Source organism: Balaenoptera musculus, chromosome X (genome assembly GCF_009873245.2).
Source record: "Balaenoptera musculus isolate JJ_BM4_2016_0621 chromosome X, mBalMus1.pri.v3, whole genome shotgun sequence".
Classification (NCBI taxonomy): Eukaryota; Metazoa; Chordata; class Mammalia; order Artiodactyla; family Balaenopteridae; genus Balaenoptera; species Balaenoptera musculus.
In genome coordinates, this window is record NC_045806.1 from 90,664,883 (window position 1) to 90,681,334 (window position 16,452).

General features: G+C 50.7%; 1 protein-coding gene across 1 annotated transcript in view; it reads left to right on the forward strand.

The window, feature by feature from the left end:
* The window catches only part of FRMPD3 (FERM and PDZ domain containing 3), a 121,903-nt gene extending 106,148 nt beyond the window's left edge, over positions 1-15,755 (forward strand). Inside the window, exons 15-16 of the mRNA XM_036839305.1 lie at positions 9,560-10,381; positions 11,965-15,755. Of these exons, the coding sequence (XP_036695200.1) occupies positions 9,560-10,381; positions 11,965-14,882 (3,740 nt within the window). The 3' untranslated portion in view covers positions 14,883-15,755. The remainder of the gene's footprint in view (positions 1-9,559; positions 10,382-11,964) is intronic.
* Positions 15,756-16,452: the final 697 nt, after the last annotated feature.

Genomic DNA, 16,452 nt, shown 5'->3' on the forward strand with positions numbered 1-16,452 from the left:
GCCCAGAATGCAGTCCAGCAGGAGGCTTGGAGATAGGAGGGGACGATCACTAAGAACAAACAGGGTCGAGTGCTGCCCCCAAACAGAAGGCTTCCCAGTTAGGCAACTCAGTACAGCCGCCCCTCGGGGCTGTCCTGGTGCCGACACAAACAGGGGCCTCAGGACAAATCGGCCCAGTCCACATGCTGCTGCCCCGAACCAGAGTAGGAGGAGAAGGGGGAGACCCAAAGAACAGGTACTCTACGTGTTAGACCCGAGGCTTTCGCCATCCCAGCACCCAAACATCGCGGGCAGAAGCTGAGACTGACCACCCAGGAGTCACCCTCCTCACATGCTGATGGCTCCATCCACTTGCCTTGCCGCTTGACTCTTTCTTGTCTCTTCAAGGCTGTCTTGGTTTACGGCGTGGTCACATGTGATCTAGAGTGAGGAGTTTGAGAGTAGGAACACTCCTTTTTTTTTTTTTGGTGGTGGGGGGCCACGCTGTGCAGCTTTCAAGATCTTAGTTCCCCGACCAGGGATCGAACCAGGGCCCCCTGCAGTGGAAGCGCGGAGTCCTAACCACTGGACCGCCGGGGAAGCCCCTAGAAACACACTCCTGATGGATGACCAGCACCCCGTGGGCCGTGTACCTACGCCCCCCCTCTCACCTCATGATCTCTTCATCACGAACGTCGTGACAGGCCCACGTTTACATCTCATCACGTCCACAGGAATTAGAAGGCAATCCACCAAACACAGATGTGGGAAAGGATAGGTGGCCTCAAAGCATATGAAGGAGGCTCCACATAGAGAAGCAAAGGAGCTGACTTAGAATAGAAGGAGCCCAGGGGCTGAGCTGCCACACGCCTCCAGGTGAATAGCTCTGAAGCGGGTGGCCATCTGTACTACCAAACCTCTGATGGCCAAAGGAAGGCGAGGCCAGCGTTAGCTTTGTCACTGTCGCCTGTGGTCTTCCTCTCTGTCATCACACCCAATGATGCCTCTTACTGAGCAGGATAGAGAGGGAGAAAGGGAAAAGGGAAGCTGTTCCAAAGGCAAATCGACTGCTCTTGGAGGTGTTGCAGACTGGAAAGGAGACTTCTAGAAACGCTGGGCATGGCTTTAGAGCCCCTCCCTGATTCCTGAGAGCCCCCTTGGGCCTGCAGAGTGACGGGGGCTCAGGCTGCCTCTAGCACAAGGCCTCTCTGTCCATACAGGAGCCACATGGACCACGGTGGTGTCCCTGCTGTTTGCAGTGCTTCACTTCCCCAAGGCCCTGAGTCCACGCTGGGGCCCAGATGAGTGGCATTTGGGACTGTTAGATGCTGGGTTCAACAGCAGCCACTCAGTGCTCTTGGCCAGTGGGACAGCGTGAGCCTCACAGCGCCGCTTGTCGGGGGCTGGTATGCACATCTTATCCCATGGCCCCAAGGACGGGCAAGCGGGACGGCAAGCGGCACCACTGAGGAGACCTCTGCCCAGGTTACAGTGAGGGGCCATCAGTCCCTGGTACAAAGCTGAGATGGGTTTCCTCCATTGGCGCGCACTTTCATTTCAGAACAGAAGCCCCAGTGCTAACTGTTGTTTAGCAAAGGCCTATAGGGAACAGGAATCCTGCCAACCTCAGCTGGGCTTTTCCCTCGGGGGCCAAAACTCCAGCCTACTCAGGGCCTCGTCTCTCTGGCCGGCCCTCTATTCTCGTTGCTCTGCAGCTGCTGGCTGCCAGCTAGCCAACTCAATGCTCAGCCGGCTGGGCCAAAAGGATGCTGTTAAACCCACAACTGGAAAAGGGAAAGCATCACCTCTCCTTTGAGACCGAGAAAACCAAGGAAAATGGGGAAGTGGGAGGGAAGGGATTACCTCTTAGGCTTTATCAGTAGTTTACCCACAGTAGGTATTTCGTTTATTCACCCAACAACTATTTCTCGAGTATTCATTATGTGCCAGGCACTGCGGATAGAGCCATGAGTAACAGACGTGGTCCTTGCCCTCACCGAGCTTACAATCTAGTGGGGGAATACGGACATGATTAAAGGGATAATGTCAATGCAGTAAGTACATTTGTGTTTATTTAGGGGAAATTCAGCTGACACAACAGAACAACACCTGAGCTTGAGAAAGGCTTAGACAAATACCAGTTCTCCAGCTGTACCGCTGGTGGGAAATCCAGAGGCAGCTACCATCTCTCCAGCCTTGAATTCGCTTGTGTCCTGGGGAAATGCAGGAAAATAAGGCTTTGGGGGCCCCAACTGGGACCGCAGTTGGAGGAACTCACTCTACATTTTCTCCCATGGTTAGAAAACAGTTTGGTCTAGTGAATCGAATATTCTAGTTAAAGGCTACTACATAGCCCATGCATGGCTTACTGATTTTCATGAAGTTAAAACTCCACAACATGGAGAGTGCTAAAGCTAGACTGAACATAGCAGACTCTTTTTTTTTTATGACGATTCAGAAAGAACATGAACGTATTCCAAGTCTTCTAGGTCATTGTAACCAGTAATGATCATCGGACTATAGAATACAGCAAGGCCAAGCAATAGAAAGCTGGTTGGGTCAACATGGTGCTGTGTATGTGTGTGTGTGAGATATCTATTTGAGCATATATATATGCTGATCTACTTGGATCACCGTCCTGTTTCTTTGCAAGCATTTCTTTTAAGTCAGCCTTCCGAGTGGCTGAGTACAGAGCGATAGACTAGGGCATCCCTCTTGGGGAAAGCTGATGAGCAATTTACAGCAGATTCACAATCTGAGAGGCACGCTGTCCCAGCCATCAGCCTACCGCACCTGGCTTTACTGGCATTTCTAACCTTCTGTCCGGAGGAGATTTGGGCTTTTCCAGGCACATTTTCTCCTCCACACAGCCCCATGCTGCTCCTTAGATCTGCAAATCACAGTACCGAGTGGCAGGCTGTGCATCACCTGGCCTTGACAGCCTGGTGTTGGGAGATGTTTCCATCTTGCAGGGAGGGAAGCCACCTTTGGACTTCCAGATCTTGTCTGAGAGAAGTCACCACCTGCTTATTGGACATGCCCCTGGGAGCCACCTCTGATGGCAGCTCATTGCCAGGCTGGCTATGCTGATTGTTCAGCTGTGTCACAGGGAGTTAGCACGGGTGCATGGCCAGGACCCGTGGACAGTGCCTGCGGGTAGAGACTTCCTGAACTGATAGTTTGTGCTCCTGGCTCAGTGCTCCCCTAGAGCACTTCTTACCTAAGGCACAGAGGTCATTACATACTACTCCCCCAGCTGACCCAGAGTCCCCTAGATACAGCCACTATGATCTAAATTGAACCCACTCAATGTGGTTACATTGACTGTATAGAGAGGCAACATGGTTCATGGAAAACAGCAGGGGTTGGGATCTGAAGTCAGAAAGACTTGGGTTCCAGTGTCTGCTCTGCCATATCCCAGCTGTGTGATCAAGAGGATAATAATAGTACCTACCTCGTGAGGGATTGACAGGATCATGTGAGATAAACCCCATAAGGTCCTTTCAAGTACAAAGCACATTTTTGCTCTTTTTATAATGTTTGGGAGTTCATCATGTACCCAGTGCTGTGCTTTTTTTTTAAAAATAAACTTTATTTAGACATAATTTCTAAGCCATAAAATTCACCCATTTAAAGTTCACAACTCAGTGTTTTTGAGTATATTTAATATATTCACAGGGTTGTACAATCCTTGCCACAGTTTTTTTTAAATAAATTTATTTATTTTTCGCTGCGTTGGGTCGCAGGCTTTCTCTAGTTGCGGCGAGCGGGGGCTACTCTTCGTTGCAGTGCGCAGGCTTCTCATTGCGGTGGCTTCTCTTGTTGCAGAGCACGGGCTCTAGGCGCACGGGCTTCAGTAGTTGTGGCACACAGGCTCAGTAGTTGTGGCTCGCTGGCTCCAGAGCGCAGGCTCAGTAGTTGTGGCGCACGGGCTTAGTTGCTCTGCGGCATGTGGGATCTTCCCGGACCAGGTCTCGAACCCATGTCCCCTGCATTGGCAGGCAGATTCTCAGCCGCTGCGCCACCAGGGAAGCCCCTTGCCACAATTTAGTTTTAGAATGTTTTCACCCCTTCTAAAACAAACTCTGTACCCATTAGCACTCATTCCCCATTCCTCCACCCCCAAATCACCACCCAGCCCTAAGCAACCACTAATTGACTTTTCTGTCTCTATAGCTTTGCCTATTCTGGACATTTTGTATAAATGGAATCATATAATATATGGTCTTTTTGTAGCTTGGTTTTTTCACTTAGCATAATGTTTTCAAGGGTCATCCATGTTGTAGCATGTATCAGTACTTCATTTCTTTTTATTAACTAATAATATTCCTTTGTATGGATAGACCACATTTTGTTTATCCATTCATCAGCTGATGGACATTTGGGTTGTTTCCACCTTTTGGCTATTATGAATAATGATGTTATAAACATTGATGTACAAGTTTTTGTAGGGACACATTTTTTCGTTCCTATTGGGTGTTTATATCTAGGAGTGAGATTGCTGTTCTATGTTTAATTTTGAGAAACTGCCAAACTGTTTTCCAAAGTGACTGCATCATTTTACATTCCCATCAGAAATGTTGGAGGGTTACAGTTTCAACATATCCTCGCCAACACTTGTATTGTTCATCTTTTTTATTATATCCATTGTAGCGGATGTGAAGTGGTATTTCACTGTAGTTTTGATTTGCATTTCCATAATAATTACTGATGTTGAGCATCTTTTCGTGTGCTTATAGGCCATTTGCATATCTTTTTTGGTGAAATATCTATTCAAATCCTTTGCTCATTTTTAAATTGGGCTATTTGACCATAAAGGAGAGTTTATTTCTGGACTGTCAGTTCTATTCCATATAACCTATAATGCCTTATGCCAGTACAACAGTTTTGATTACCATTGCTTCGTAGTTAAGTTTTAAAATTGGGAAGTATGAGTCCTCCTACTTTGTTCCTCTTTTTAAGATTGTTTTGATTATTCTGGGTCTCTTGTGATTCCATGTGAATTTTTGAATTAGCTTATCAGTTTCTACAAAGTCAGCTGGGATTCTGATAGGGACTGTGTTGAATCTATAGATCAGTTTGGGAAGTATTGCCATCTTAGCCATATTAAGTCTGCCAGTCCCTGAACATAGAGTGTCTTTCCATTTATTTAAATCTTCTTCAAATTTCTTTCACAAATGTTTTGTAGTTTCCAGTATACAAGTCTTGTACTTCTTTTATTAAATTTATACCTAAGTATTTTATTCTTTTTGATGCTATTATAAATAGAATTGCTTCCTAATTTTACTATTAGATTGTTTATTGCTAGTGCATAAAAATACAATTGACTTTTGCATACTAAGCTTTTATCCTGTAACCTTGCTGAGATTATTAGTTCTAATAGCTTATTAGTGGATTCCTTGGGGTTTTTCTTTATATAAGATCATGTCATCTACAAATAGAGATAGTTTTACTTCTTCCTTTCCAGTCTGGATGACTGTGTTTCATTTTACTGTCTAATTGTGTGGCTAGAAATCCAAGTATGGTGTTGAATAGAAGTGGTGAAAATGGAAATCCTGGACTTTTCCTTATTTTAGGGGGAAAGCTTTCAGTCTTTCACCATCAAGTATGATGTTAGCTTTGTTTTGTTTTGTTTTTTAAAATTTATTTATTTATTTATTTATGGCTATGTTGGGTCTTTGTTGCTGCGCGCGGGCTTTCTCTAGTTGTGGCGAGCGGGGGCTACTCTTCATTGTGGTGCGCGGGCTTCTCATTGCGGTGGCTTCTCTTGTTGCGGAGCACGGTCTCTAGGTGCATGGGCTTCAGTAGTTGTGGCACACGGGTTCAATAGTTGTGGCTTGCAGGCTCTAGAGCTCAGGCTCAGTAGTTGTGGCACACGGTCTTAGTTGCTCTGCAGCATGTGGAATCTTCCCAGACCAGGGCTCAAACCCACGTCCCCTGCATTGGCCGGCGGATTCTTAACCACCGCGCCACCAGGGAAGCCCAGCTTTGGTTTTTTATAGTTAACCTTTATCGTGTTGAGGAAGTTCCCTTTTATTTTGTCGAGTTTTATCATGAAAGGTGTTGGACTTTGTCAAGTGATTTTTCTGTGTCTATTGAGATGATCATGTGGCTTTTGTCCTCTGTTCTATTAACATGGTGTATTATATTAATTGACTTTTGGATGTTAAATCAACCTTGCATTCCTGCAGTAAATCCCACTTGGTCATGGTGTATAATTCTTGGTATATGTTTCTGGATTCAGATTGCTAATATTTTGTTGAGATCTATATTATATTTTGTATCTAAATTCATAAGAAATATTGGTCTGTAGTTTTCTTGTGATGTCTTTGTCTGGTTATGGTAGCAAGGTAATACTGGCATCACAAAATGAGTTGAGAAGTATCCCTTCCTTTTCTATTTCTTGGAAGGGTTTTTGAAAAATTACTGTAAATGCTTCTTTGAGCATTTGACAATATTCACCAGTGAAGCCATTTGGGCCTGGACTGACTGACTGACTGACTGACTGACTTGATTGATTTGGGGAGAGTTAATTACTAATTCAGTTTATCTTCCTGTTATTGGCCTATTCAGATTTTCTGTCTTCTTAAGTCAGTTTTGGTAATTTGTGTATTTCTAGGAATTTGTCCATTTTATCTCAGGTTATCTAATTTGTTGGCATAAGCTTATTCAAAATATTCACCTTATAAATGATTCCATACCTGTAGAGTCAGCAGTGATGTCCCTTCTTTCATTCCTGATTTTAGTAATTTGAATCTTCTCTCTTTTTTGCCTGGTCTGTACAGCTAAAGGTTTGTTATTATTATTGATCTTTTAAAGAACCAACTTTTAGTTTCATTGATTTTTCTCAATTTTTGTATCCTCTATACTTTATTATTTCTTTCCTTCCGCTTGTTTTGTTTTAGGTTTAGTTTGTTTTTTTGTTTGCTTTGTTTTGTTTTGTTTTGTTTTTGGCTGCGCTGTGTGGCTTGCAGGATCTTAGTTCCCTGACCAGGGATTACACCTGAGCCACGGCACTCAGAGCGTCGAGTCCTAAGCACTGGACCACCAGGGAATTCCCATAGTTCGCGCTTCTTTTTCAAGTTTTGTAAGGTGGAAGGTCAGGTAATTGATGTGAAATCCTTCTTCTTTTTTAAATGTAGGTGTTTATAAATTTCCCTCTAAACCCTACATTAGTTAGATCTCATAAGTTTTCATATACTGTGTCTTCATTTTCATTCATGTCCAAGTATTTTCGAATTTCCTTTGATTCCTCTTTTGACCCATTGGTTATTTAGGAATGTTTTATTTAATTTCCATGCATATATGAATTTCCCAAATTTCCTTCTGTCATTAATTTCTAATTTAATTCTGTTGTGCTCAAAAAACAAACTTTATATGATTTCATCCCTTTTAAGTTCATTGAGGTCTATTTTATGACCTAACATATGGTCTGTCTTGGAGAATGTTCCAGGTGTACTTAAGCAGAATGTATATTCTGCTACTGTTAGGTGACATATTCTATAGATTTCTATTAGGTCTAGTTGGTTTATAGTGCTGTTCAGGTCCTCTATTTCCTTGTTGATCTTGTGCCTAGTTGTTCTATCCATTATTGAAAGTAGGGTATTGAAGTCTCCAACTACTGCAGTTGACTTGTGTATTTCTCCTTTCAATTCAGTCAGGTTTTGCTTCATGTATTTCGGGGCTCCATTGTTAAGTGACAGCACCATGCTTTTGTGATGGCTGTAAGCACTAATAAAAAGCAACACTGACACGTTGACCCTGTCCAGCTGGAATTTGAAGGGCATTTGAGAGTTTTTTTTCCCAACATCTTGAGAACCATGATGAACTATAAGGTAATGGTTAAAAAACATGGGCTTTGCATAAAAAGAACGAAACGGAGTTATTTGTAGTGAGGTGGATGGACCTAGAGTCTGTCATACAGAGTGAAGTAAGTTAGAAAGAGAAAAACAAATACCTATGCTAACACATATATATGGAATCTAAAAAAAAAATGGTCATGAAGAACCTAGGAACAAGACAGGAATAAAGACACAGACCTACTAGAGAACGGACTTGAGGATATGGGGAGGGGGAAGGGTAAGCTGGGACAAACTGAGAGAGTGGCATGGACTTATATACACTACCAAATGTAAAATAGATAGCTAGTGGGAAGCGGCCACATAGCACAGGGAGATGAGCTTGGTGCTGTGTGACCACCTAGAGGGGTGGGATAGGGAGGGTGGGAGGGAGGGAGACACAAGAGGGAAGAGATATGGGGACATATGTATATGTATAGCTGATTCACTTTGTTATGCAGCAGAAACTAACACACCATTGTAAAGCAATTATACTCCAATAAAGATGTTTCAGAAAAAAAAACATGGGCTTTGTAGACCCTCAAATCTGGGCTCAAATCCAGACTGCCAGGGCATTCCCTGGTGGTCCAGTGATTAAGACTCTGCTTTCACTGCCAAGGGCCCAGATTCAATCCCTGGTCGGGAAGCTAAGACCCCACAAGCCACGTGGCAAGGCCAAAAATAAAAATAAAAAAGAATCCACACTGCCATTTACAACTCATGTGACCTTGTGTAAGTCACAAAACGAATGGATCAGTTTCTTTGTCTGTAAAATGGGGATAATGATAGCACCTACCTCATTGGGTTGTTGTGAGGATTAAATAGGATCATGTGTATGACCTTAGCCTAAGTTAATGCCTGCCATCTGTCTGTCTGTCTGCTGATAACAAAGGGAATTGGCATTGTCTCAGTATATTCTCACAGATAACATGGGACGGGGTCCCCAGAACAGACTAAAAGAGAGAAACCAGAAAGAAAGCATTTGCTATGGATAATTCTCAGATGCACACACATACCATCGTTAAAAACTGTTGACTAGAACATTTTACCACATGTATGTAGAGCAGGCAGGCTAGCCCTGTATGAATACAGAGAAGTGCTATGATTTGAGGAATTGACAAAAATGCTCCCCCCACCGTCCTCCCACATCCCAGCGTATCTCTCATATGCTTTACACATTCAGATGCCCTGAATTTTACTAGTAGAGCTCTATTCTTTTAGGGTCCCTCCATCGAAAATCCTCTTTGAAATACACACTCTTGGGATTGTACTATCCTATTTTTACACTTGCCCACTGAACCACTACTAACCTGTCAGATTCATTTCCTTCTGCTACAAGAGCTCCAGCATAACACGAGTGTAACAGAGCACTGGGGGTGGGACAGACTCTGAATAGAGTGGGGTTTGAGACAGGGACAGTTCCAGGGGGGACATAAAACAAACCTCACCCTACAGCTGACTCTCAGACCAGACATACCCATGTAAGAGTCCAGCTGTGCCCAGATACCAAGGTGTTCACCCCCGCCCCAGCCCATGCCTTTTCCCATTTCAGAGGTGATGGGGCTATTAGCAGCCCAGGCCATTTGATTCGACTCACTCTACTTTCAGGGGCAGCAGCAGCCACTCCCTCTCAGTCCCTACCACCCAACCGGGCACCAGAGACCCAGGCCCGAGACGCCAAGGAGACTCGGCCACAGTCCTCAGCACCAGGGCTCACGTGTTGATTCTCTTTCTGGGTTTAGATTACATGCACAGCGCCCACCGCCCTGTCACTGGGGGCCACCTGGGGAAAAAGGAGAGTAGTTATGTGGGCAGCATGGGCACCAGCCCCAGGAAGTCGAGCCGCTGCACGCCCCCGCCTGCCGACTCTGAGCTTGTCAGCTTTTGCTACCTCCACATGCGGGAACAAAGGAAGGATCAGGAAAGCCGGACAGATGTCAATGAGAACTTAATCTTCTTTGAGGAGACCAGGCCCCGGACCAAGTCTGACCCCACGTCTAAGAGTTCTGGCCAAGGTTATGATGTGATCCCTGATGACTTTGATGCAGCTAGCCTAGACCACGAGCCTTGTGCCAGCAGGGCCCGGTCCTACACTTTGGACAATTCCCTTGGGGCTGAAGCCCTGAATTTCTACTGTGACTCTTGCAAAGCCAAACTCCAGGAGCAGCTGGGCCCTCGCAAAGGTGGGAGGTCTGGCTCCTCTCGTGACAATATGGTAGACCTGATGTCCCTCCCACCCCCCGGGAGTGAGGAGGAGGAAGAGGAGGAAGATGAGAGCACTTCGCTGTTGCCTGCCATTGCTGCCCCACCTCCTGGTTTCCGAGACAACAGTTCTGATGAAGATGACCCCAAGCGCCGGGCCGTCCAGAGCCAGGAGCAAGGACGCCACCTGCGTGGGCTCCTGTACGATGAGATTCCGGTGACACTGATTGACAGCGTGCAGACCCGGACAGTCCGAGATCATGCCCAGGAGCTAGATGATGCCCTGGTGTCCACTCTGCAGGCTCTGGAAGCCCTGGCAGCCTCAGAGGATGGACCACACCCCCCAGCCCCTCAGACTGCAGGTAACAGCGCGTTCCTCCTCCCTCTTGCCTCCCTTTCCTTCTCCTGGCCAGGCAGGCCCAGCAGGTGACATTTCTTCTTCCCAAGCAGAGGTCAAAGTCAGCGTGGTGTGTCAGGGCAGTGGATGGGCCAGAGGCAGTTCAGATAGGGTCGGGGGAGCGACGAAGCTGTGGCAGGGATCTGCTGCTCAGCCCCCGCTAGAGCTCTGGCTCTCACCATTCCATCGCTTTGGAAATGTCTTGCCGATGGACCCCAGGGATTGGGGCCATGACAGCTACGGAGCCAGGCCAGGATGGAGGATCAGAGCAAGACTGTGAGAGATAGAAGACAGGCAAAGAACAGCCAGCATGCATATGACTGGAAGAAAAACAAAATGACCAACTAACCACCTAGGGACCTGGGATCAGGGGAGCCAGGAGCCCTCACCGCTCAGGGCTGAGGCCTTTATCCGCCTAAGAGCTTTGGCTCTCAGTCAGACGCATCCAAGTCCTGGCTTCTTCACCACTTTCAGTGTCACCTTTGCTTTGGCAAGGCACTTAACCCTCTCTGAGCCTCACTTTTGTCATCTTAAATGGATTTGAGAACAATAGTCCTATCACATAGGGTTGTTGTGAGGATTAAATGAGATCGTTCATGCAAAGTACATAAACACTTCCTAGCACATAGTAAGGACTCAGTAAGTGGTAGCCACTATTATTATTATTATTATTCGGTGGGCAAACTATACAGCATGCACGCTATTCCCTGCTATAGACCCACATACATCCATCTTGTAGACAAACACGGATGTCAGACATGCACCCATAGTCACACATACATCCTTCCACACACATACGCCTTCAAACAAAGAGGTCAGTGATACAGTGACAGGAAGGAAATAGGGAGGAATAAGGCATATGAGAAAGCCTGTGAGGCGAGGGCAAGTGTGGACAGAGAGGGTGAAGCAATTGGGGTCAGAGGGAGCCTCGCTGACCAGGGCGAGTACCTGGCTTTTCTGTATGTGAGCACATCCTTGGTGTCGGGCAGCCCCCATGTGTTCGCCCCCAGGCCTGGCATTTCTCTTTGCTCAGAGTCTGGATCTCCAAGCACTGGCTGCTCCCAGGCTAGAGGCCCATGTGATAGCCAGAGAGAGGCCAAGCTCAGCTAAATGGCCTCAGCTGCAGGGACTGTAGGCAGGCCTGGCCAGATGAGGAGGGCCGGAGAGAGAGGGAGCTCTCTTTGCTGGCTCTCTTCAGGACAATTAACAAAAATTTCCTAGCTGTTGAATCTAAAAATAGTGATGATTAGCATGTTGTTTTGCCTGTGATTTGCATGTTAATTTGCCATCAAACTGCCCAGATCTTCTCTAGGCCTCTTTTGTTTCTCTTTCGGATTCCAGCCCTTCATCACCCCTCTCCCAGCTTGCCTTTCTTTGTCCCGTCCCCTCCCCTCCTCCCACCCTCAGCCCTGCAGGCCCCCCAGGCCTGACCGGTTTTTTCCAGCTTGAAACCCTGCTGACTAACCTTGACCCTCATAGACTGTCTACATATGGTTGGAAAGGACTTGACGCGAGTAAATGCTGCAGACCCTATCCCTGTCCCTCCAGGTCTGATTGTGCTGGCCACAATCACCCCTGAATCGTCGCTGGACTCGGGCCACGAAACCAACTCTTCGGAGCTCACGGACATGTCGGAGATGATGTCAGCCATGAAGCAACACCAGAATACCACCTACTTCCTGGCCCAGCATCTCAACAAGGACAGCCTCCTGGCCCGCAAGGACCTGCCCTTCCGGATCCAGAGCTGTGCAGCCCAGGCCGTTCTCACGGCCCCTTACTCTCTCGGGCGCCCGGATCCCAACCTGTCCCTCCAGCCAGCTGTCACAGGCCAGAGTCCTGGCGCCCCTGGTGCTCGGAGGAAGGTGCCCCCGTCAGAGGCCCAGCCACAGCGCGAGCGAACGTATGCCCTGGCTGTGCACCCAGCGCTGTCCCCTCAGCTGAGTGAGCAGAAGAATCTGAGCCTGCTATCCCCAGTTCCTGAGGACAAAGGGCCTGGCCACACTCGGGCAGGCCTAGAGATGTCACTGAGGACGGCCACACCATCCCTCAGTGAAGAGCAGGTCTCTGAGCTAAGGGAGAGCCTGCCCAAGGAGGTCAGGTTGAGCCCCAAGCTTATCCTGGACCCAAAGGGCAGTGTGACCCCAGCCATCATCTCGGCCGCCCTACAGCAGGTGGTTCATACTAAGAGTCTATCTGCCCCTGGTGGGGCCTTGGGGAACCCCCCCAACAGTGGGGAGAGGTTAGAGGCCAGCATGGGGAGGTCAGAGGTCAGCATGGGAAGGCCAGAAGTTAGCGTGATGAGCGGCAGTGCCAATAAGAATCTCAAGTTCAAAATGAGTCCCAGTGCTCCAGAGGCTTCACGGAATTCGCAGCCGCAGCTGAGCCCAGAGGTCTCTTCCGGGTCCCGAGCACCCGCAGGCAGCCGAGCTGATAGCCTGCACCTCTCCTCACAAGAGGACAGGCTGCCTATTCAAAGTTTCCCTCCCAAAAGCTATCTTTCTCGAGCGAGTCGAGAGTCAGTGGGCAAGCAAGGTAGCGGGGAGGTGGCGGGCAAGGGCGGACCTGAGGGTGCTAAGCCTTCCCTGCACAAGCAGGGCACTGTCTTCGGCCAGGGGGAGAAGGGGCAGCTGGAGAGCACCCCCCAAAGCAGCAAGCTTGAAGACACCAGCCTGGTCCCCCGAGCCGGCTACCCCATGGTTCTGCAGAGCCCCAGCTGCCCGCCGCGAGGCCAGAGCCCGCTGAGGCCTCAGGCTGCCAGCCGGCAGGTGAGCACCATGCCCTCCAGAAAGATCGAAACGACCCTGGACGGAGCCCACTTGGCCTCCGAAGGCCCCACCAAGCCCAAATCATCCCGGGGTCCTTTCCGGCTCCGCAACTTGTTCTCTGCCACCTTCCCAACCCGCCAGAAGAAGGAGACCGATGAGCGGCAGGCTCAGCTGCAGAAGGTAAAGCAGTATGAGCTGGAGTTCCTTGAGGAACTTCTCAAGCCACCAAGCCAGGGGGAGCTGTCGGGCGCCGAGTACCTGCAACCCCCAGCTCCAGGCCGCTGCAGCTGCCAGCTCCGCAGCAGCCCCGTGCAGCAGGGGCCCGGCATGTCCCGAGAGCAGAGGCGCAGCTGTGATTGCAAGCGCATGTGCCGGGGGGCCCGGCCTCAGGCCCCCCAGACGCCGGTGCCCGGCCTCCGGGGCAGGGAGAGGGACAGGGTCCCCCCTACCCAGAGGCAGCCAGAGGCCGGCCCAGGCTTGAGCCTCGGCAGCCCCACCAGTGTCCGGCGCATCCGCTCCACCAGCCTGGAATCCCGAGAGTGCCGATCGGACCCTGAGAGCGGCGTTTCATGCCTGACCACATGTGCCTCCGGGGGCGAGTGTCTAGGAGCTCCCAACTACAGGAAACTGATGCGCCGCTACAGCATCAGTGAGCTGGACCAGGGCGACAGGGCCTCGCTGACCTCGGACGTCTACCCGCACCCACCCCTGGGCATGCTGCCCAGGGAGGCCAAGGAGGTAGAGGCAGGCCTCCCTCTAGGCGTGGGTCCCAAAAGCAAGTCGCTGGAATCCCCGACCCTCGGAGACCCCTCCTACGTCCACGTTGCCCCTGAGACCAAAGGCCCCAGACAGATGGCCGTGTTCTCACTGCCGGAAGAGGTGTACCGGAAGCCCGCGGAGCTGGACGAGGACAGCGAGAGCGGCAAGTGCTGCTCCATTCGCTACTGCTTCTACTACCGCAAGTGCGACATGGCGGATGACACCAGCGACGGCAAGGACGAGCTCTCCTACTCCATCCCCATGAAGATCCTGCCCGGCATGAAGCTGGACGAGCAGGTGGTGCCCGTGGTGAGCAGGACCCTGCAGGTGCTGGATGCCGCCACCTGCAGCAGCCCGGAGGCCTCCCGCACCCAGGAGATCGACCTGCGGGTGTCCACATTCGAGGGGAGCCTGGCCAAGATCAACGCCCTGCGGGCCCATGCCTACGGCCTGCCTGACGGCTTCCTGGCCGCCCGGCTGGACACCAACGAGCTGCTGACGGTCCTGCGGCAGTGCGTGGCCAGCCCCGAGGCCCGCGCCCCCAAGCCCTACGTCGCCCAGATCTCTGAATACAAGCTCGAGCTGGCTCTCAAGTTCAAGGAGCTCCGGGCCTCCTGCCGCCGCGTGGCCAACGTGGACAAGAGCCCCACTCACATGCTGGCAGCCATCACGGGCAGCTTCCAGGTGCTGAGCAGCCTCATTGAGACCTTCGTGCGGCTGGTGTTCATCGTGCGCTCTGAGGCCCAGCGCCAAGAGCTGCTGGCCAAGGTGGAAGAGGTGGTGAGGAACTACACCTTCCTGCTGCGTGCAGCCGAGGAGTCCACCGCCCGGAGCCTCAAGCAGCAGCAGCAGGCAGCGGCCGCAGGGCACACACCGGGCTCCCCTGCTTCAGCGACTGTTATGAGCACATTCACCCGCTCCTTAAAAACCCTTATTAAGTAGGCCATCTGCCCGGGCCTGCCCCCCCTTCCCCAACTGTGGCCCCAGGTTTGAGCTTTGTGGTCTTTGCATCTTGTGGTGAGTATAGGTGTCTGCTGGGCCAGTCAGGGTCCCAGAGCCCTCAGTCTCCAGGGAGTGACAGCTCCCTGCGTTGAGGCTGTTCCTGAGGGCTCCCGGCAGCTGCCACCCTGGGTATCCTCACCCCTTCCCTGGCCTCTGGGCGTCACTGTGAGGGCCAAGCCCCCCCACCCCCGTCACTACGCCCGCCACAGAGCTGTATTGCCTCTCTTCTCTAGGGCTGAGACGTGACGTCAGGCCCACTTCCTGCTCCATCGTGGGAGCCGGAGGGAGGCGGGCCTGAAGCAGGAGGCTGGTGGGCCTTGAGCTCCTCTTGACTCCTGTGCCCCTCTGGGGAGCAGTGGCAGTAGCAGCAGGCCACAGCGCCGAGCGAGCGGAGAGGCTCGGGCACCCAGTCCAGATGTGCCCGCCCACCCTGGGCTCACGCTCACTTGGCAGGAGCCACCCCAGAGGGCCTGTGCCCGGGTAGCGGGTCTGCAGAAAACAGCCGCACTCAGCTGTCTGTGGCCAGCCCAGCAGGCTGGCAGCCTCGGGGAGCACTCGACCCCAGGCCCAGTAGCTCCACGCCAGCCATCCCCAAAGTGCCCTGCCCCTCGCTGATGGGCAGGGCGGCTCAGTCCACTAGGGAGCAAGCATCTGGGATCACCCCGCTTGTTCTGGGTAAGGAGCCTGGTGAACACGTCTGCCCTGGGGAGACCCGGCGCAGGCCTCAGAGCCCGCCTGGCCTGGCCCAGCGCAGGGGCTGTCGCTGCCAGCGTGCTCCTCTCAACATCTCTCTACCAGACAGACTGTCCTTAGGAGTCCAACTTAGCTACAGATGGGGGATGGGGGGTGGGGGGTGGGGGGGAGGGGTCGGGGGGGTGTTGATGACTATATCTTAAACTTCCGGAAGCTAGCGTGATATGTTAATCCTGAGTATATGCTTTTGGCTGTGTATTGACCCTGTGGATTTGTCTCTAAGAAAAGAAGCTGAGCGCCTTACCCGGTGCAGTCCGGCACCTCTCTCTCCCTCTCTCTCTCTCTCTCTCTCTCTCTCTCCCTCTCTCTCTCTCTCTCTCTCTCATCTATCTCTATCTCTCTGTCTCTCTGTCTCTCTCTCTCCCCACTCCTCCGAGTCATCTGGAAGGGAATCCACACTGTTTAGCATCCTCCTTGACACACATCTGCTGCCGTCACCGCCCCCACTACAACGTTCCTGGGAGTGAAGACACGGAGTCCCTACTAATTGCCCATTGTAGGGAACAAAGAAAGCCAATGTTTCTTCTGTATAGATTGCTTCTCATCCACCTCTCCATACACCCCATTTCCCACAAGCTCGTGCCCTGTGTCTGCCTCTCTTTCATCATTCCGTGAGAGGCTCACGTGAAACCTCCCATTCTTATGTGAGTTTTATAAAGATGTACACTGTGCTTAACCCCCGCCCATCCTTGGTATCCCCGAGTGCGATAAAGGACCCCCTGAGTGGCGATTCCTCCCGGCAAGGATTAGGGGAGCT